The 22,942-nt window shown below is 38.3% G+C and overlaps 1 protein-coding gene across 9 annotated transcripts in view; it reads left to right on the top strand.

The window, feature by feature from the left end:
* The first annotated feature begins 552 nt into the window (after nt 1-552).
* NAXD (NAD(P)HX dehydratase) overlaps nt 553-22,942 on the top strand; it is a 49,943-nt gene continuing 27,553 nt past the window's right edge. For 6 of the 9 annotated variants that reach the window (XR_004842864.1, XR_004842862.1, XR_004842863.1 and 3 more), the window contains exons 1-5: nt 553-919; nt 4,340-4,490; nt 5,794-5,839; nt 7,555-7,643; nt 20,567-20,675. Coding sequence is in view for 6 of the 9 variants with exons in the window: in XM_009645737.2 (XP_009644032.2) it covers nt 559-919; nt 4,340-4,490; nt 5,794-5,839; nt 7,555-7,643; nt 20,567-20,675 (756 nt within the window). In the remaining 3 variants the exon portion in view is untranslated. Of the gene's footprint in view, nt 920-1,357; nt 1,393-4,339; nt 4,491-5,793; nt 5,840-7,554; nt 7,644-20,566; nt 20,676-22,942 lie in introns of all 9 variants that reach the window. The other 3 variants (XM_035901148.1, XM_035901147.1, XM_035901144.1) reach the window with 3 other exon arrangements.

Genomic DNA, 22,942 nt, shown 5'->3' with positions numbered 1-22,942 from the left:
GTTTTAAATCTGGATTAACACCGTGGTTTTTATACAAACATGAACCTGTCTTCAGAAGTTGACATCACTGAGGAATCAGCCAATTGGTTGACGTTTAACCAACCTTCTTTTTATACATAAACCCCATCAAAGAATTGTTTACACTAATGTTCTTTTGAAATGCAAATCCGGAATGCCAACAGACTGAAACTCAATTTAGATTAATGTAATTACCTGCAATACACAAATGAGGCTATAGTATTTAATAGCCTTCACTTAAACCTTTTTAGAACATCAAAAAGACTCCTATTGTTGAAGTTTAGTACTACAACAATTAAAAGATGCCTCTGTGTAATTTTCATGTTACCTTTATAACTTTGCAGAAGCTTGTGGTTTTGCTTTGGTGCTCTGGAATAAAAATATCTGAAATAATTACAATTCACATTGAAAAAGAGTAACAACTTCGTGATGTATTAGGTCCACATCTCATAGGGAGATTTTTTTTTTTTTTTTTTCCTGCTTTCTTCTTAGGACTTAAGAAAAATAATTGTCTGTCCTCTTGTTTTAGGCTTTAAAGAAATGAATGCTCCAACTATTACCCCACCTCTCAGTCAGCCCAAAAGATCAAAAAAACGCCATGCAAATTTAACGTTGGATAAAATGATGGAAAAATTCCTGCAGCAGAGTGTGGATACAGAAGAGAAATTTTACAGATATGAAGAGCAGAGGCTCAAAATTGAGGACAAGCGTCGGGAAGCTGAGCATGCTCGAGAGCTCCAGATGTTACAGATGTTGGGACAGATGTTGGCAGGAATTTCTTCTACAGTATCACAAAGGTCACAATCTATACCAGCGAGTCCACCTCAGAGAGCGAACCATCGTTCATATGGGGATAACTTTAATTATAATGCTATGACAGCAGCACTTTCTCCACCGATAGGTACTTCCTTCTATAGCATAAACAAAAGCTCGTTTATTTTAAACTCCTGTGTGAAAGCACTGGTAGTAAGTAGCTTTTGAAAATAAAAGCTAGTTGGAATTATTTAATATTGTGGTGAAGGTGTCTGTCTGATATCAAATGAAATTACAATGTCATTCGTACAATTGTACTTACTATTTAATGTAGATACATTAGTTACAACAAATTGTAATGAGCAAAATCACACTTTTCAAACCCCATAAACACTGGGGATTTCTTTCCACGTTCACGTCTCTATAAAGTGAAGTTAGGAGAAGTTTTATATGTAAAAGGCAAGTGGCGCATTTGCTGAAAGCTGCCTGGAAACACTGGGTACCTTGTAGCGGAAATTCTGCTGCTGTTGAAGTTAACAGGCCTAACCCAGTATGTGAAGTTAAGGCTGTGCATGTGTTTTTTCAGGGTTGGGAAAAGAGTGGAGTTTTGCCTACACTGAAGTAAGTCAAATGTTAAAATCCAGCTTCTTTAAAATAAATTTCTTTAAATCAAAATTCTGAATCTTATCTTTTAATTAAATATCGTGTTACTGTTGTAGGCATAATAGAAGATGAAAATATTGGCATATATTTTTACTCTATAACAGTTCATGTATAAATTCTTCGGGGGTCTGAATTTATTTTAAAGAACAAGGCAAAGCGATAACTCTAGAATTGGTATTTATGCACAGACTTTTCCTTCTGTACCTTACGTGTGGGCCAGAAGCTGATAATCGGATATTAGCATTCATTAACAGACTTCTCGGGATCTGTGGCTCCGTGTCATTTATCTTTATCATAGTCTCTTTGTACGTGGAGGTAGATTGCGTGGGCAGGGGGAAAACAGGGATACTCTTGTCAGTGCTGAAACCAGAGTCGGCTCGGGGCTCGGTGGTTGTAGCCTGCCGCATGGAAAAGGCACAAGTCTCGTTCTGTTTTAATTCTGAATTTCACACTGCTTGGAAGAAAAACATGGTTTGAAAAGAAAGAAAAACCACTCAGCCTCAGTGTTGAATAATAATCTGCGTGCCAGATCGTAAAGGGCATTCTCTGATTCCTGAGAGAATCTTGGAACCTTTTCAGTTCTACATTACATACTGTGTTTCCCTGTAAAACACACGGGGGACTGGATGGTTAGGATTGTTGAAGGTTTAGGCTGGCCGACTTGGTTGTGTTTCTTTTTGACTGGATAGTTGATATGTAGCATTCCTCAATGGCAGCAGACTTTTGTAGATAAATTATGACATACATATGGATTCTGTGTTTTAAATGTTGTTTTCACTTTTAAATTAAAAGGAAACCTGAAGTGCTTTGGAAAATCCCTTAGGGAATCATTGGAGGTTCTAGAGTCGGGTGATGGTACTTACAAGGCCTTACCATTACTTCTGAAAGGTTTTTTGCTGAAAGAGCTTCATTATCTGTAAAGACTTGAAACTAAGTTTTTCTTGCTGTATTTCGTCATAGAGGTGTGCAGTCATATTATACTGTGCAGAAATGCATTATATATGTTTAGCTGTGGCAAGAGCAACTCAGGATTCTAACCTTTTAATTGGTGAAGGTGTAACAAAGCGTTTATAATAAAATGTGAAAATAACGCTTCAGGCAGCACATCTTTTAAGGAATTACGATTTCAGTTGTTCATAGCTAATTATGCCTTAGTGTTTCTGTAGGTAAGTGGGGCTCTATTAGGAATCACTTTTTGCATCATTCTCTGTTTTCTCCCCATTTATTAAGCAATCACTTTATATTTACATCTAAACAAAAAACCAGGGGACCTTCTTGACGACATTGCCATTTAAGGGTTACAAGCTATATTATATTTCTTGTGTGGTTGAAAACTAGTGAATATATGAAGTGTGATTTAAAGAAAATAATCTGTCCTATTTCCAGAGGAGATGAGCATTTTGTTCTCCTCTGGGTCACTGCAATGCTATTTTGGCCATATTCCAAAACAGAATGGGTTTTTTTCTTTTTTTTTTTTTTTTTTTTTTTTTGTTATCTCAGTAGAAGTGGGATGCCTGTATTATAGAAGGATTTTAAAAGCAAGAGATCAGCCAGGAGTATTTATCATTATTGAACACTAAAGCATTTTATTACTGAAGATTAGCGCGTCTGGTTTAGGTTTAGATTTTGTGGAAGATGGAGAAAAAGATGCTTTCTGCTGATAGCACACAGATGTGGAGTTTCCTTGTTTATTACATTTCTAACCTCGTTATTATGTCAAAAAATTCTGGAGCAGTTTTTCCTTTTTTTTTTTTTTTCCCCCCCCCCTTCCTCCCCTCTAGATTTTGGAGTTGGAGTTGGGGGTAGGATTACTAAGTTTTATACAGCTAAAAATAAGGAGTATCGTGGGAGTTATTTTTTCACATAATTATGTATTACTATATAGCAGCTCCTTGAAAGCTTTTTTAGAAGATCTGTAAAAGAGAAAGTAAGCACAGCTATGGTCTAGGAGACTAACATTAACATTCAAATAAACTGCTCTTCTGAACAGAATTGTACAGTTAATGAGGAGCTTTGTTGAAATAGAACAACTTACTCTTTTAGTGTATTTACTGCAATTTATAGTTAACACATCATTGATAGAAGTACTGATCTTCAAATTTGTCCCATGTTAGGTGAACAATTTAATTCTCTTTAGTTGTAATTGTTGAAATACTTTTTTTTTCTTCTGAATTTTTGTAGTCTTTTGAAGCAGTAATTTGAATATGTAGCCTTCTGAGTGTGGAATTGTTTTAATATGTAGCTTGACATATAGCTTTGCATCAGAGATCTGTGGTTGTATTATAGCTGAAAATTATCTTTGTGTGATACTTGTAACATTTGCATCTAGTGTGTTGGATTATAGTTTTGCAGAAAGACTTCCATTATGGTTTGTAACCACCTGCCAAAATAAAAAAGCAGTGAGATAGGCCCTGATTCTGCTAAGAGGTGGAAGTCTTTAAGGGGAAGCGAAAAATAAGGTAGGGTGTACGTTTAAAATGTGGTTTTAGTTGCTCTGTGCTTGCTCTGTGTCTGGATGTGTTTAGTCCTTACTAAGTGTACCTATTTCAGTTGAGCTTAATTATGGAAGTGATTTCAGGCTGAACTAAGAAGATATTTCTAGTTACAAAATGTTCATATAACTATTCTGGGCTGTTGTTGCTTTCTGTACCTGAGCCCTAAATTGGGACTGTGAGCAGTCGGTGGGAATATTCTCCGCATCAGATCGTAAATTATTTTTTAAAACGATCACCTTCCCTAGTTACTTGCTGTTTAAAGGCCTTTAAGTGACGAAGCATTTGGTTTTTAGAAGTGTGTCACTTTGTATATCTTTGAGTGATTTTATTAGTGTTTGCGAGTGCTTAAAAGAAATTCTGATGGTAGTTTAAAGAGGAATATATTTTAACACTTATTTTCTTCTTTTCAGTTATAGAAAGATCTTTTTCACTGCACAGAACACACTCTCTAAAGGATATGGAGAATATTTTTCAACTGGTGCGCAACGTTATCCCTCCTCTAACAGGGAAAAGGCATAAAGGTCAAGATGGGCGTATAGGCATTGTTGGAGGATGTCAAGAGTAAGTTAAATAGAAATTTAATTTTTGTTTCTGAGGGAGTTTGAGGATGTCATAAGTACTTGTAGAAACCATTCAAACTCACCTTACATTTAAAACATGAGTATTTTCCAGAGAGCTTTACTAGTCTGTCATCATGACCATACATACTTATGAAAGCATATGTTTCCCTGCAGTTGTGTTGCAAAATTTTGGTAGTGAATGTGGTTGAAACTTACAACACTGTTTGTGTCTGTGTCTACCTTCTCTGTCTTTTTTGACCACCAAACTCCCTCTGCTTTCAGCGTTTGTCTTTTCCCATTGCATGATGAAGTTCTAGAATAGGTAGAATAGCATAAGATAGAATAGAGTAAGATAGTGACACGTCTGAATTTTTTTTTTATATTTTGGTATCTTGGGAACTTGGTCTCTTAAATCAGGAATAGAATATTTTCTTACTGCGTGCTTTTTGTTTTGATAAATTGTAGTGTTTATTGGATTCTGTCAATACCTTGTTTTATGTTCTGGAGTAACAGAAATAGGGAAAAAAGAGATGCAGCCTAAATCAGTTAAATGCTGTACTGACCTAGGAATAAAACAGGCTCTATTGTTTTCCTGGCCACGCTCAGTAATCTGCACAATACTTTGAATGAGCCATTACACCCTCTTGTTTTTCATTTTCCCCTTTTGAAATAGAGATGGCATCTTTTTCCTATAAGAGAGATCTGCTGTTGGACGTTTACCATTAATAAACATTTTATAAAGAGCAAAAAGGTGCTGTCTTATAGCTGGGTTGATTAGCCAGGAGTTAGTTTTCCTGTTGTGGTCTTGGGTTCTTAACCTCTTGGCAGAAGTAGGTGCCTCTGGAGGGTGATTCTGTCCCTCTCTCTCTCTTCAGTCTTCATAAAGAGAATTCAGGGCAACTGGAATCACCATTTAGGCACTTCAGTTAAGCATCTAAAACCAGATGGGATTGATCCAGGTCACAGATCCCAGATTTGGCTTGCAAACAGTGCTCGACTCTTGTTTGGTTTGTCTCTCAACTTTTAAGTTGGTTGTCTGAGAAGAGTTTGCTTTTTTTATGTCATGATCTTTATAAATATTTTTATGAAAGGATCAGGTGGGTAAGGTGAAATCCTGTGCCTTTGAAATCAAAGGAAGGTTTGAGATTGGCTTTAGTATAGCAAGATTTTATCTGTCTCTTACAGCAAACGAGCATTTTTTTTAAAATTTGCTCTTGAATTTGGGACTTCATTAAGGCAGGTTGATTTCCAGATTGTCTAATCTCATGACTCTGTTTCCTAACTTAAATTGTATTTCATTTTAGATACACTGGAGCACCATATTTTGCTGCAATTACAGCTCTCAAAGTGGTACGTGTTCTTCTATACCAATCCAAAATGAACTTTTCATCATTTATCTTGGCTAAGTGCCATTTTTAAAAAGCATTCGTTCTGTGCTGCGCATGAAATTTGAGTTCTAAAAGATCTTCTATTAAATAAAGAAAATCCTTAGTCCAGGATTTGTAGAAATAGTTTGTAAATATGTGTCATTTGCTATGTTTTCTGTAAATACTCTCTCTGTATAAGGTCAAGTTAGACATAGGTCAGAATATTGAAAATTTCAGAGGGAGAACTGTTTTGTCAGAGACTTGAATAGGAAATTTCAAAACTTGATGAAATATTTTCTCCAAAAGTGAACAATAAGGTAACTTTAGGTTTATGTTTAAAGTTATGTTTTTAGTGCTGCAGTCAGTCCTTCAGAATTTTTTTCTGAACCTGGTAAGTACGTTGGAGGAAGTAACTTTCTTTCAAAGCCTACAGCTTTAGGCTAGTAAAATTCTTATGTGCTGTAGGTTTAAAGATTGTTGGTTGAATTTAATTTTTAATAGCATATTTTATTTACATCATGATCTTTAACAGAAGTATTTTCTAAGCTTTTTTCCTCTAGAAGTGTGAACTTCCTTATTTTAGTGACTTATTAACTGGCTAAAAAAGTATATACTGCAGACTACATAAATACAGTGGTGATTATTCAAATGTAAAGGAGTCATGCTTACATAATACATATACATTTCAGTATTCTATATATAGTGTGTCAGTACTCTCAGTTCACTGCGTATGCTTTTCTTTTTGAAGGTTTGTTTCACTAAGTGGGTAACCAATTCAGGTATTTCCACCCCCCACCCTCCCAGGATGCCGTCCCTCAAGGTTTTAAAACTGAAATGATATTATTTAATGATCTTATATAAGATATTAAGGCCACTCAGCTTTCTGTTCACTATGGGCAAATACAGCAGCATGCTAGGAGGTCCCCTATTGAAGTCACTTGGTCTCAGATCATTACACCTGCATATAAAGAGTCATAGGATCAAATATCTGTGTTGCTTAGTAGCTTGAAATGTTAAATGTATAGTAGTACAGCAGAGGAGACACTTTGTTAACCTTGGGAAATTTCAATATGCGAGGCAGATAAAAGATCAGGCTTTCTGGTCACTGCTTACATAATTTTTATGTGTATGTATGATTTTTTGAGTTGATAACAGAAGCTTGAGGCTAAACTCCTCAGCTTTAATGTTTATTTAATTTAAGGGGTGTTGGTGAAATTGTGCCAGCCTTTATCTGGTACGGATTTGGCCCATTGAGTAAAAATGGTAGGACTGGAAATGTACTTGTAGATTGCCATAGCTATATTCTGCAAGTGTATTACAGAACTATTTTTCCTCTTTGATGTAGCTTATCTCTTGTTCAGCTGTGTTCTCTTGCCTGCCTTCTTACCATGCGTGTGACATTTTAGTCTTTACTCATCTGCAAATAAGAAACATTTTTCAAGTGAGTAAAGGTTCAAGATCTATCTTTTCAGTCATCCCATTGGTGAAAAACAGAAAACCATACTGGAAGTTAGGTACAAAAAAGTTTCTCCAAAACATTGCATGGTAGTCTAAGCCAAAATAGAAAAAGTAGTAAAGTTTGCTTTAACTACTGAGAAGTAAGAATTCAGGTGAATTATTCACTGAGTAAACTTTGGAATGATGAAGTTGTTACTAAGTATAAATTTGATAATTCTATTTGCAAATTTTCTTTTTTAGGGTGCAGATTTATCCCATGTGTTTTGTACCAAAGATGCAGCAACAGTAATCAAATCGTATAGTCCAGAGCTGATTGTTCATCCAGTTCTGTAAGTGACTTACCTTTTCTTTAAATGAGCAAGTCAGGATTACTAGTTTGAACATTTCAGTCTGACAGTTGATTTGTTTGCGTTATTTCTGAGTTACAGGATGGGTGAGCTGGAAACTACAAAAACTCCTGGGTTTGTCCTTTCATTACAGTTAGATACTTAATACAGAATGACCAGTTGTGATTTTTTTTTTTCATTGCTATCAAAGTACAATTTTTTAAAAAGCAAAGATCTTGCTTTCCACTACTTGCTGACATGTCTGTGATTGTAATGCATTTAACTGTGAACAGTAGCAAAATCCCGAACTACAAGTCAGCATTTTAGAATCTGCATTTGAAAAGCAAATAGAGTATGTTCTCTTGCTTCTTCTGTCCTAACAGTATTTAACAGTAGTGTATCTTTTTTCCTCTCACTACCGTGTATATAGTCATTTACGCAAAATTACTGGGCAAGAGAGATGATGATTCTCGTTTTTCTTTATAAGTATGTTGCAGTAGATACTCACCTATTCCTGGGAATAAATGAATGTTCTAAAATTATCTAAACGACAGTGTTTGTTAACAAGAAGATGAGAAGTTTAATAAGCAACTGTCCTAATGTGGAGAATCAGTGTGTGTTTCCCTGAGTTTGTGTTCTGAAATATGTTACTGATCGATGAACTTTTACAGGATAAATTGTTTCAATTAGGTGTTATGATGGTTTACAATGAGCACTGCGAATGAGAATTAAGATGTGTGCCTTAGGTATATGTCACTGAGCTTAGCTTGCACCAGTGCGTGTCAAAGTCTGTTGGTGTACATAGCAAAGCTGTGATTAAGCTAGAAAAAGGATAATTTAAAATCGTGTTTGTCAGATATTGCTGTCAGGAAGGATTTACGACAGTAGAAGTATTTCGGTGTCTTGAGAAGAAGAATATGATCTCCCTTATGGGGATGCCTACGGTTGGAAGGTGTAAGTTTATTACATTCTAAAGGTGGGTTTCATTCTTGTAGATGTAGAGAGAGGTTCTTAGAAAGAAGGCAGTTAGACAGATATCAAGGGTTGTGCTTTGTTGGGTTTGTTTGTGGTTTTTTTTCCTAAAGATAGAAGAAATCCATGACTTGGTAGATTTTAGACGGGGAAAAATGATGTTTGAAAGCAAGGGGAAGATACAAGGGTAGGGTTTTTACCAGTCCAACTGCATTAGCCTCTAAAATCCAAAAGGTATATCTTCAGTTGATATTCTGTCTGATATCGTATGATAACAAATGAGATGGAGAATCTTAGTGGCAGTATTAGCTTGTAATGTAGGTTGTCTTGATGGATGACACTTGGGATACAGCATATGGTTGTCTTGAATGGGAAGGAGTTGACCTTGCCTTGGGAGAAGCATTTTTCATATGCACAGGGCTCTTGATGTCTGTTGTAATGTAAAAGGTCAATAGGAGGAACGGAAGCAGCACGGAGAAAAAGGCAGGTGACAATGTGTAAACAGTAAAATTACTGTTCGTGGGGGACCAGGTTATGCCTACGAAATAAGGATTTTGGGGTTTTTTTTATATAAAGATTCTCAGTGTCTTCGGTGGAATTCAGATCCCAGTGAAAAGTCTGATCTTTCTATTTGCAAAGAGAACTTTTCATTTTAAACTTCAGCTCTGTCTATAAATTCCTCCAGATGTACAGTGCATCTAGATTTTTCATACCCATATAGCTTTAAGTCTGAAACTCAATGTTTAATACTTTTATTACAACTCTGATTAATTTCATCCAGACAGCTGGCTAATTGTATGAAGCCATGGATCTGTAAATATTGTTTATATGACATTCAAAATGAAAAAATGCAAATATCAGAATATTCGGATTTTGTTTGTTAAATTTTCTTTCTGCTTCATTTGAGGAAAAGAGAAAACAGTCTTTTCTGGTTAGAAAGGAAAAAAATCTTGACTGACTCTATTGAGCCCAGGTTTTATTCACATTTACACAAACAGCCTATTTTTCTTGTCAGGTCCTTTGTCTTCAGTGTCACACTTTTCATATGATCTTTTATATGTTGTGGAGCCGTTCGAGTTCTGCAGGCACGGCCGCCCGCTCTTGATTCAAGCCTGATCTCTTAAACAGTCTTTGTACTTTCTGCCGGGCCACACTTCACGCATGGAAGAACCTCCGGGTAAAACCCACTGAGCAGCTACGTCATTGTTTTCTTTTGTGTCTCTCCTTAAAACTTTGCTTTGTTATGATTTCTCCATGACCCTTCAGAGTAACTAGGTAGCTGTTGTACCCCTCTCTTATTATGCTAATCATAATTATGGCCCCGTGTACTCTGCAATTCACAGTTTGAACAGCTTGGCGTTTTGCCAGGGTTCAGCTGCCATTTTGTACTGCCAGGAGTCTGACATTTTATCATCTCCTCTGCGACTTGGCTGCCGCTACCTTTCCCTGCTGCCTTCACCTCACAGGGGATCACCTCAAGGGAGGAACATGCTCTTTTTTTGCTGCTGCCCTCTGAAGATGAGGGCTCTTCTGGCTCGTTAGAGCTGCTGTCGTGGATCTTTGATGGCATGACTAGCAAAGATGCGAGAGCTAGACGTTGCACTGTTGCATTTCAGGTCCTTGGGAAATGTCTGTCACTTCAAGGATGAGAGGAATGTTACGTGAGAAAGATTGAGTAGGACTGCAGAAGGAGGGTTATGAAAATGGGCACCCATCTTGCAGCATTGCCAGGGTAATTCCATGGGGCCCCAGCTGCAGGCGATCCTGGGATTCCTTTTGGTGTAATATCCTGTGCTGGGGACACCCATAACACAACTTTGTTTTCTGTCTCATGACTTCATTCCCTGTTGCTGTGAGTGCAGCTAAGAGAGATGGGACTGCACGTGGTAGCCCAGGATGTGGAAAGATGAAGTTTCAACATCTGGCTCTGTGCGTCCTCGCCACCTGAGCTGAACAGTGATAGCTGGCTGTCTAGGGGCCATGAATAGTCAATGTTATCAATAGTAGCTTTTCCTTTTTATTCTGGCATTCTATCAAATGCATTAGGCCCCTTCCATGAAAGCTTGATATTAATTAAAGTATTAATTAAAAACTGACCTGCTGACCGGTTCGATATTTTTGCTGACTGACTTTTTGCTTTCCTGTGGAGAAGTGAAAAGTGTGCATTGCAGAAGTCAGGGTCCTTTTGAACAGTGGAGTATACTGAGTCTTGGTCACAGCTGCCTTGCTCTTGTCACTGCTACTCCCGGTTTGTGCTACGTTTTTCTGTTTTCTCAGCTAATGTGCTCCTACTGTAAACTCTACACAAATATGGACAAGATAAAACTTAGCTTTTGCATTTTATTAAGTTTTATTGCAGGTATTTTCTGTGTGGGTTTCTGCTGCACATGTGTACATACTTCCTTGCATTAGTGTTGAGAACTTCCTAGACAACGGTTTTCAGGGGCTTTTTTTATATTCCCCATGTTAATTCCCTGGCTCAGGTCAGGTTGAATAGACTTCTTGGATACCAGTGTTGGATTAACTTACCCTGTCTTGATAGGTGAGTGATCACAGAGTTAAATGAGCTATATGAACCCAGCTGGTTATATTTTAAAAGAAGAGAGACTAAATCTATTGTGTTAGTCCCTTCTTGCAAGGACTTTTTTCATAATCTTACAGAGTTTTTCTTTCTCTGTAGGCCAGGAAAGATCGAGATACTACTGAGTAGCCCACTTGTAACCTGGTTGTCAGACGATTTGAAAAGTCAACAGTGGAGATACTCCTTGATCTTCAGAGTTTTATCAGAGAAGTAGAATGACATGTCAGGTCATTAATTTCTTGTGGTCCTGAAGAAGTTAAATAATTTTTCCATTATCTCCAAAAAAGTCACCCTTGAACTAGGTATGGATTTAGAACCAATATCTTCCTCCCAGGTGGTTGTATCTATGGGTCTGTATGGACTAGGAAAGATTGCCAGAATTATTATAGTTAATTGTGGAGTTCAAGCTTTGATTTGGATTTTGAAAAAGATTATTTTCAGTTTGAAATAAAAATAAGTGGGGAAAAAACTCTCATGAGGCTGGCCTGTAGTTGAATGAAGAAGCTTAGCTTAGATCAGTGTTGCTGGAACATATTCTACCTAGTTTTATTGGACTTTGTCTATGTTTCGATAATTTGAAAAAAAAAACATGAAAGTGAATCACAGATAGTGAGCTCCTGATAAGTTACTTGAGCACTTTTAACCAGTGCCAAGTCTCTTAAAAAATCCCAGGAACAATCTTAAGATTTTTGGTCCTTTCTAATTCATTATGAGGAGCGGAGATTCAAAAACATTGGTCCTTTGTGGGAGAGAGCTTATACCTTTTAGTTGTGTTAGCTAAATATAGCTATTAAACACTTCTTCTGTGTGATGTGGGACTAACCGCTTTTTGAAAAAGCTGCTGGAAGAAGTGCAAGAATTCTTGTCACAGGGAAAGTCAAGGAGAAAACACAGATTGCTCTGACTACCAAAAAGATGCCTCCCAAGTGACTTGGCTGCTGGATCCCTATTATACCTGCAGAGAAGATGCAGGCGTAAACTTTGTGATCTTTCTCCCAAACCTCATTTGGACAGCAGCCTAGCTAGGAATCACATGAGAAAGTTTGGGGGTTTTTTTTTTAAGTACTTAGGGAGAGATAAAGGTCAGATTGTGTGTGCTGACTCAGAGAAGTATACTTAAACTGTTGCTAATCCTGTCGTGCAGTGCCATGGGCAAAACTTGTTTATGGACCCGTTTCCTGTGTCCAGCTTTCACAGCAAAAAGCTGCTGCTTCTTTGCTGTATGCTGCAGAATGAATAAAAGATGGGAGGTGATTCACCGCATACTATAGTCCCTTTCCTCCCTGTTGTTGCAGAGGTCCTTGTCCCAGGTGATATTAACAGAGGTCTTGCCACCTACTCAAAATGTGAGAAGTAGCCAAAGATTTTTAGCATCATTGTGGAGAGTGCCACTGTTCTTGCTGCTTTTTGATACATCAGAAAGAGGTATATACATGTGTAGGAGCATTTTACTCCAGTTAGGTCCTGACCAAATTCATCCTTCTGAACACTTGCCATACTGCTGTGATTTGACACGAGGACTGGATTTCTTTGGTATTTATAATCTTTCTTGTGTTTGGGTCAAGGCAGGCATGCCTGGGATTTTATCATCATCATCTTTTAGCTTTTAGGATCTCATTCTTCTTTTTCCAGTTGACAATCGGCCAAACAGATATTTCAACTGAGTTTTGTTCTGTCTTCTCATGTGTCCACAGCTGATTTGAAGTACTCTAGCCTTCTGGGTATTGATTCAGCTATCATCTATGCCTTAAGAGTTGAATGTAAACTAAAGAGGATACCAATGCGATAAAAGCTTTTCACTTTATTGGTTTTAACATGAAAAAAAAAGTGCATTACTTTTTCTAGGGATGTTTTAAGTCTGCTTCATTCTGAGGGAAATTACATTGTCATCTCAGCTTCATTCTGTCACTTTTGAAGTCACAGATTTTGGTTGATTGCAGTCCATTTGGAAGAATATTTGACAGATTTAACTTAGCAAGTCAGTTAACGGGAAGTGTTAAAAGGTCAGGACCACTTCCATGAACTCTGAAAATACGAAGTCAAGACATTTGGTTATCATACTTTTGGGGGGGATTGTCATAGCACACATTGGTAATGCAATTGAGATCGAAACATACTACCACTGCTTTGAAGATTTGGATATATCTAAATGCAAGTTGTAAAATGATTTTGTTAATACCTGTGGTATCTTTTTAAGGCTGGGTAAGGTTGACCTTGAGTGCTGTTGTCATGTCTGTGTGAGAAATCTCAGAAAATTGAGTCGGGCAATAGTTTTTTCTTCTTTGCGGCTTTTTCTCTCAGGATGTGAGAGGGTCTGTGTAAGAAAAGTGACCCCATTTGTATAATGAGCTTGGGTTTATTATTAAAGAGGTTGTTATTGGCTCTGATGCCTGTAGTGTGTTGACAACACTCCTGCCCAACGCCGAGTGAAACAGACGATCTGATACCCAAATGAGAGTCTTTGGTGTCCAGGTAGCAGCTGTAGAATACATTTTGGGTTTCGACATCATTATTATGATACGAAAAATATGATATGGTAAATAGGGCATTTTTTTTCTAAACGCATCCCTCAGTAGGCCATTCACACTCTTGCTACCTTGAAGGTAGAATATGGAGCAAGTAAAGACTCTAGTGTCCACATATTTAGAGCAGTGTCTTGCTATGAACCTGTGACACCAGTGCTTCTGGCTGGTGGCTTGCTGTTCTTGCTGCTGTGTTGTTAATATTCAGATGAAGCCTACCAGGTTCACTTTTTGGTGTCTAAATTAACTTATTCAATGGCTGAAGAGGAACACTTGATTTATTCAAACCCTCTCTCATTAGGGTCTTTGTTTTTCTTTTTCTTTCATTTTCTTCCTTGTCATTTAATCAGATTGTAGCAGGAAAATAGCTCTTGTATACCCAGCATTCCCGGATTAAACACTATATAAGGATTTTTCAGCAGCCTGGTAGGTAAAAATGACCGTTTTGTCTTGTAAAATTTTGGGGGGCATTTTCATATGCTAATCTGAATTTACTAAATTTATCTCTCTCTGGTCTCTAATTGCATCCAGCCAACTTCATGCCATGTGGTGTCACTGAGATTTGCTCTACCTGATTGAGGAGCTTGGTGAGAGACCCATGAGTTGATAATGGAATTAGTGAGCTTTTCTAGAATAAGTTGTTATTTCCAGTTCTGTTCAAGGGGCTGAAAAATGCTGCCTCAAGCCTTTGGGCTTCTGGAAGTTTGGCATTAATTTACAAGAATGATGATTTAAACATTGATGAATACAGCTACTCTTGGAATATAGAATTAGTTTAATTTTATGCTCAAACATTTTTGCGCTGTTTGGTTTAGCCTTTAATTCCTTTGACCTAACCTTTCCAAAATAATCTCTCTCCCTGTCTCATTTACCCAGTTTCCAATAATGACCTTACCCAAGGTTTACCACAATAGTTAATAATTAGCTTTCTGAGATAACTGCTTAAATTCTAGAGCTACGCATTATGTCCCATCTTTTGCTCTTTTATGTAGTGTATAACATGGCAGGATCTAAATGTCAGCAGGTCTAACATTTGATTCATATTAATATAATTACTTGCAGTGCTTGGACAAACAAAACTGAAACTCTTTCATCCTCAGATCAGAGACTTTTCCCCATCTTTGAAGATAAGACTCCAGGGTGGCTTTTGAAACTGCCCACTTAAAGTGGCTTTGTTTGAGTTTACATAACGGACTCTTGCAACAGTACATTTTGATGCATTTGGAGTTGCCTCAGTCACACCAAGCGTGCACAGATAATGAGCAGAATTTGAAAAGTAGACTGTCCCGCAAGGAGCTGTATAGTTGATCAGGTGACGGCTGTTTTGCTTGCGTCCCGTGTTCTTCTCTAGCAGGAGGTCCCACTGATTGGCATTTCGTGACGTCCAAGCCACATCTCTGATTATTAAGGTGGTTCCAGCTCTGCCTAAAACACGTGCGAAGAGCTGCGGTCCCGCTGCCTCCTGTCTGCGCTGTCATTCATGCTTATCTACTGTTTCCGTAGCTCCTGGTTACGCCCATGCTGACTTCACTTCACATTTTCTTGTTTCAGTGTAAAATTTGACAAGGCTGCACCTTATCACCATTGTTCCTTTCCCTCCTCTAGCAAGCAATGACAGTAACTGTCATTCATCCTGAATGAGGAAAGCTGCTGTGTTTAGAGCTTTCTGTGATAATTTAAAGCTATTGCCTTGGTGGCTTTTGATCATTTGGGGAAAGCCAGTCTTTGAATGAAATACAGTGCACAGCAAAATTTTCTTTGTTTTGGGGGGTGGAGAGGGGAGTTGCGTTTCAGGTCCTAGTTGTCAAGTGTCCTCCCACTCTAGAGAGCGACCAGCCTAGAATAGACTTTCAAGCAGATGGCACCTGTCAAGTATCTGTTACAAATTGCTCTGGAAGATGTTTAGAAACCACAGGTGATCTTAGGGCAGTAGCCACCATCTTTTTTCAGGCCCTTTGTTGTTTTTGGAAAGTTTACTACATCAAGGTTCCACCAAGATAAAGATATACAAAGTGTGTTTTATGTCTATTTTTCTTGCATGATAGTGAAACACAGAAGTGTCCTGAAGAGCAAAAAGCTTGACTTAAAGTTTTTATTTTCTTTATTACCTTTTCAAAACTAAAAGCTATTACAAGAGGCTGTGAGGTTGTGCATTAAGATAAGAGGCAACGAGACTGTGCAGTACTGAAACCAGCAATTACTGCTATAAGCACTGTAACCAAACCAGTGCTATTCTTGTATGCAAAAATAATCGAGGTGGCAAGACAAGATGAATTTTTTCAGGGTGTATTGATTTTAATTTGGCGGAAGGTATCTAAAGCTACCAATAATTCACAAAGAAAATTTGTACCTGCCATTTCAGAAGCTCAGTGTTGTTTAATTTGAAGAATCTTTGTAGATTTTGCCATGGAAATTACTTGTCTAAATATGTTCTGGAGGTAGCGAAAAGATGAACATGCAAGATGCTGAACACCACACCTTGGCCCTGTCTACACAGGGCTTCAGAAGGCAAATGATAAAGCTGTTGTGTCTGTCTTCCCATGAGATTGCAGTTTTCTCAGCCTCCACTGAAGCGAAGATTTGTCTCTCTCTTCTACCTCTCACTAATAGCCAAGGATCAGGTAAACATCTGTGGGGTCCTTTTTCATGGTTTGCCCCCCTGTGAGACTCTCTGTGTGCCTGCTTATTTGTTTAGATCTGCTTTGACTAATGGACAATGTGTAAAGCTGTTTGGATGATGACATTAGCTTTAGACTCTTCCTTACCTACTAAACTTCACAAGAATGAGATGAGTTACAGAAGCTCCTTCGGTTTTCCTTGTTAATGATTCTGCTGCCTTGCAGTTGTTATTTATGTGTTTATCCTGGGATAGTTCTTTTCTGTATGCAGTCAGAGTTTTATCGGTTGCTTTCCGGACAAGCTAAGACTTTGAGAAAGCTTTGGGGGTTTGGAGGGGTGTTGTTCAGTTGCTTGATTGAACAGCAGTGAGCTGTCATAATCTGGAGTTTCATCAGAATGGCATCTGATAACATGTCACATAACACGTAGTGGTTAGCTAAGTAGCTGTTTGAAGATCTGTTTATTCCCAGCAAGGCCACAACTGTGGTCTGTCACTAGCATCTTTAATTGCACACGTCTGCACAATGGTGTTATAGTTCACTCTCCATGTTTACAGGTGTTAACTGCTTGGATTCAGCTTCCCAAATTACTCCTGGTGTGTATGTTCATGGTGCAGCTTGTATTTTCAAATTACAGGAAAGCTAGACTGCTTCCCAATCTCTTGCCGCATTACCTTCCAAAAAAGCTTGCTTTATTTTTGGAAATCACTGACTTTTAGTTAATCAAAGTCTCTCTCAAACGTTTTTACCTTTTCAGAAGTTCAAATGCTGTTTTCTTGTGGCCTTGCAAGAGGTTTTCTGACCCCTTTTTACATTAATCCTAGCTTTGTGCTTTACAGTAGGCATGTTGCATTTGTGATTCCTGTTCTGGAAAAAAGCCAAGTCACTTATCGTATAGCTCTGCATCACTAAAGACAATACTGATTCTTGCTTACTTGATCCCTTTCTGTCAAAGCCAGAATATTGCATCTCTTTGATCAAAGGGATGTCTTCTTCATATCTCATGCCTTTCTAGATACTTCTAAAAAAAAATACAGTGGTAATTTCAATCGTGTATGCATGTCTCGGGCAGTGGAGGTGGTAATTAAATGGAGATGTTAGAAATCAGGTTAGTAATCAGGCAGAGAAATTGGCATGAAGGGACAAAGGAAGTTAACAACGTGACCTGTGTGAGTGTAGTACACAGGGAACATCTGAGGACCTGACTTGCTTTCTGTGCTGGTACCTCCAAAGTATTCCGTGGGGGGTTTTTTCTGGTTTTGAGCCACAGGCAAACAAGAATACACAGTGGCTTTTTCTGTAGTAATAAACTAAATACCACCTAATAAACTAAACACTGCCAAGGAGTATTTATTCCCAGATACCTGAATGTGATTATTTGTATGGCCAAATTATCCAAATGATCCTTGGCAAGGTTTTTGGCCCGTGCCAACTAGCCTCTCCCAGCCACTGCTGAGGACCCACCGCAGACGGGGGCCTGTGCCGGACAGGCAGCTTGAGCGTTACCCGCTCTGAGGGTGTAGAGGCCAGCTGACCTCAGTGTCACAGAACTCTTCTGCGCATCTTTAAATCTTGCGTATAGACTGTAGCTATTAAGCGCTGGAAGAGTGTCTGTCTTTGTGCTAAATCCCATGGTCAGCAACGTTCAAGGTGACACCCCTTCATGAAGAAAGTTACATGCGGATCATTTGTACCCTGTCAGCTTTAAAATGCTACTACTTTGATGTCTGTGCATGGGAATAAGCTGTAAGATGACACGATAGCCCTTCCACCTTCAGAGAAGCTGTAGACACAGGGTATTTGTAAGGTTTTCTTAACTGCATAACCACAGCCATTGTGAACGTTGGGTATCTTAAAAGTGAAGTTGGCATGATGCGTCTCTGAGGCAATATTTGTTCTGCTTTCTTTATGAAGAGTCAAAATCCATCAGTTATTTTTCAGCACATTTTTATAGCTGATTTTGCAATGTAATAGTCATTATCACCATTTTAAATCTCTTGGCCCTTCATATGCCTTGGGTTGCTTCTTGATGTGAAGCTGCAAAGGAGTTATGTGAACGTAGTGTTTGTAAAATGCTTTGAAGATGAAAAGCTCTGCTGTAGGTTTTTATTATTACCAGAGGCAAAGTGAGCAGCAGTGGCTTAATGTTGGACTGTTCATTTCCCAAGAGATGGCTTTGTTTTGAAGAGTGCACATTATCAATTGGGTTGGAGACAAAATTATCTTATTTCAATCCTGAATGTAAATAAATTGGCAAACTTTCTACCTTGAGATTATTTGCATGAGATACTTATAAAAGAGTAGAACAGTTACGATACTATCTATGGCTCTGGTCTTAGCTTATGTTTAATGGAACGTTTATTTAATGTATTTGGCTTCTACTATCCATGGCTATTTTGAATCCAATCCATTCAAGCATCCTTATATATATATAGCAGTATTCTTACATCTATATGATATACGGATATATAGGGGATACTTATTTGAGAAATACATATATTTGAGGTACATATTGCTCTTCTAGAGATAAAATCAGTTTCAGCATGTAAATAAATAAGTGGTCTGCATTCAGAAATGGTGACGTTTTATTAGAGTTTGGTTCACAGACAGTTTTTCACGTGTTCAACCTACCACATATAAAATAAACGGCTTTTTTTTTTTAATAGCACTTTAAATATTTCTTGAATCATTTTTATTTCCAGCCTCTATCTACATCATAAACGGATAGGTGGTTGTACAGGGACACACACAAAAAAAAAAGTGAGCTCTTTGGCAGTTTTCAAGCTAATTCTGTTTCCTTGTGAGTTAGAGGAGAAGGGAGGGAGCTGCTTCGTTCAAATGGAAATTCAACTTCAGCTCGCTAAGCGGGGGACTGCTTCAGGGACACCGGTGTCCTCACGCGGTTCGTTGTCTCCCTTGCCCTTGGAGCAGGTCATCGCTTCCAGCCAGCAGCCTTGTTTTGACAGAGCTGTTTTCGTGGTGTCAGCACAGGGCGCCTTTGGGGAGCGGGCGCTGCTGCAGCCGGGGATTTCTGAAGCGGCTATTGTCGGTGGAAGGGCCGCTGGGCCGCGGCCAGGCGCGAGGCACTGCATCCCTGCGGCCTTGAGCGGGCTGCCGCGCTTGGTGCAGCTGCAAAAGCTTTGGGCTCCTGCCTGGCACTTGCAGAAATTGTCGTGGAATTTGCTGATTCTGCCAGACGCGAGCTAAACGCTTGTTCCCGAGTGGTGTGTCCCATCAGAACAGCTGTTGGTTATGAAAAACATGCAAGGGCTTTTGTCTGTAATAATAAAGCTTTGTTGAAGTATTGCAAGCTCAAAATATTCTGAGTAATACTGTTAAACAGTACCTCCTTGCTTAGCCTATAGGGAGCTTTTATTCCCCCGTGCTTCAGTTAAAATGTTCATTTATTGCTGTCACTTATGTCAGAGGCGGGGAGGGAGGGAGGCTAAATTTTCCCTCCGTACTGTCAATAAGGATTAACTGACATTGTTGGGCAGCGCTTTCAAAATATTCTGACCTATTTACACAACACAACTGATCAGAGCAAAATAAACAGTTCTGGTCAGTGGCTGAATGCTGTATTGTGGCAGCTGTATTTGGCAGTGGATTTTCTCATCATTTCTCCGATGTAGACAAAACCTGAACGCTACAGAAATCTTGAGCGTTAGGCTTACTGAATAACTTGGTTCTCCTATTGCCTTTTGGGGAAAGGGGACAGTTTGGCCGTAATGCAGTTGGAACAAATGCTTACGAAGCAATTGACAAAAAAGCATATGAGCAGATTTATCATTTTGCCATGCAGGGTAATAAATAATTGCATCATTTCCAGCAAGCTGCAGTATATGCCTGTGAGATGGTGGATCTCTCTCCAAGGTGTAATCTCTGCAAAGAAGCATTAAATAGGGAACTGTGGCAGACTGTAAGAATTGTTGGTTTCCTGCCTGGGTTTTATTTTTTCGTTTTGTAACAAACATAGCGGATACTTAGAGTTACCTCCTCATTTTTATTTGGTATTCCCTAAGGAATGAATCAAGTGAAATGTTTCGTTTTAGCTGGACAACCATGCTGTATTTCCTGGGTCACGGATTTTTTTTGGTAGCTCGGAGGATAAAATTGTCTGACACTCAATATAGGAAATACCTCTTTCTGTCTTGCATCTTCAACTCGGATTCTGAGAATACTGAAACTAAGCATTTTTAAACTTGTCTTTTTTTTTTCCCCAATTCCATTTAGTGATAGTCCCAATGCTGTCCATGAGGTGGAAAAGTGGTTACCACGACTGCACTCAGTTGTCATAGGACCTGGCTTAGGTAGAGATGAAGTTCTACTTGAGAATGCTAAGGTAATGTGTATACTGATATTTTATCCTGTGTCTTTATGTTGAAGTTTATTAACCAATTTCCTATCTTTTACATGAGTACACAAATGCTTTTGATAGGGTTACTAAATAACAAATTTAATAAAATGTTGTTGACTGAAAAATACAGCTGTTAGTCATGGTCTTCATTATTAAACTGTAAGCATCACTCTGAATTTTAGGCACCCATATGGTTGTTTTGATTTGCTTTTGTTTTGATTGTGAAAGTCGCTGATTAAGAAATAGATGTTGGCATCTCTAGATAAAGGGCTCTATGTTTTCTTAGGTGCAAAGCACCTGTACTGTACTGTAAGAACATAAATATGAATTTGAGCTCACAATTTTTGGAATCATACTTGACAACTTGCATCAGGAGGGGGTACCAAGGAACAGGGACTGTGTCCTCTTGCAATAAGAAATAATGCTCTTAACTGTAAAATGTTGCAGATTTCTACTCTGGATAAAGAGGTAATCCTATTTTCTGTCAAGCCTTAGTGGAGAGCTGAAAACAGGAGCTTAGATAGTTCTGTACTCTAAATAATATGCACTTACACTGTCTTCCAGATGATGTCTAGTATTACTGTCAACACATCTTTGTACATTCAAATTATATCTTTCAGTCCAATGTCAATCTAATTTTATACAATTTTAATTTTTTTTTCCTGAGAAGTATTACTGAATTAATCAGTGATACTAACAAGTGGAATTAATATAATATACAGAAATGTTGACAGTTACATAGTGAAATTGTAAAACAGGGGGAGGCAAGAGACTGGAGACCACACTATCCAAGTAGTTTAGAATACCTTGAGAGCTATGGACGGTAGTTTTGCTAGGCTTTTGTTGGAGAAAGTTGCTATTGGAGCTCTTCGCTTCTTTAATTCTCCTTCTGCTTCCAAAAAATATTTGGTTTATGATACAGAAGTGCAAAACTAATAAAGAGCATGGATTCGGAAAGAAAGAAAAAAAGAAATTTATCACAGCTGATCAAGAAATCAAATTCTATTCTGAATGAAAAATTTCAACATTTTATTCTTTTTTGAAAGCATTTTTTCAGAATTCTATTTACAAAAAAATATTTTGGAAGTTATTTTTCTTTTTTCTTGGTTTTTAAAAAAAATTAAGTTCTTTTTTTTCTAAAGGAAAACAACTTTAAACAAAAGAAAATAAGAATTCATTTGGAATATCCAAGATACTTAACACAAGCTGCCTTTATATCAGAATTCCATCTGGGTTTTATAAATATCTGTCAGTGTTGTTATCTGTATTACAGAAGTATCTGGAAAATGCCTTGATTGTATTCTTTTCTTATCCTTGCTAAAAATAATTTTGCTTTCTTAGTGAATTACAAGCATGCTTTTACTTCAGCCTGGCTGTCCTGTGGTGAGCTAGCTTAAAGTTAAAGAAACAAACCCAGCCAATGAAGACAAGGCGTTTGGAAGTCACTGTGGGCTAAAATCTCGGGCCATGTTCATTTGTGCTGTGGATCTGACTTTATTAATTTCAAGTCACACTAAACCTCAAGTTCTTTGTCTTCCCTGTACTTATGTAACTGTTCATAAACTACTCAATGTTGGGTTTTTTTAATCCAACTACCATAATCTTCTAAATTCTTTGTTCGGCCAGAAGTTTTAGTAAGTGCATGTAATTGGGCACAAGTGAACCCTGACTGACGGCTTGAGGAAGACCGGTGCTTTGTGCTGAGGAAAGGCTGAGTCTCCCTCTTGCTTTTGACAGTGAATTTTAAGCTTTGTATCACTTCACCTTCAAGAAGAAAAGCAAGTGATGATAGCGTTGCTATTTTAAACTTTTATAGGAGGCTGGCTTGGTATAAATTTTCTGTTTTCCCTTTAAGCTAACCTCAGCATGCTGTCATATGAATACAGGGCTGAGATGTGGATTAGTGTCTGCTTTCTGGTCAGGGCTTTGTATCAGAGTGGCAGGGAGGATGGGAGAGAGCTTCCCATCTTCCTCCTCCTGCCCCATTAAAGTGCTGAGGCGTAGTGGTCTGTCACCTCTCTGATGCTGGTCTTATGTCAGTTCTTGTCAGTATTGTGCCAGCACATTGCCAACGATTGTCCTTGTCCAAGCAGTGTTTGGCCTGCTGCTCTCTTCTGAGCATTGAGAAATTAAGATACTAACGCAGTAACCTGCAATTTCTGGTATACAACCCGTGGACACTGTTTGATTGTGGAATAGCCTGAGTACTTGTTGACCAGATGGTGCATCTTCTCTCTCTCCAGACCAGAGAA

The sequence above is a fragment of the Egretta garzetta genome, unplaced genomic scaffold (genome assembly GCF_000687185.1).
Source record: "Egretta garzetta isolate BGI_Z169 unplaced genomic scaffold, ASM68718v1 scaffold168, whole genome shotgun sequence".
Classification (NCBI taxonomy): Eukaryota; Metazoa; Chordata; class Aves; order Pelecaniformes; family Ardeidae; genus Egretta; species Egretta garzetta.
This window is presented reverse-complemented; position numbering and strand designations above follow the sequence as displayed.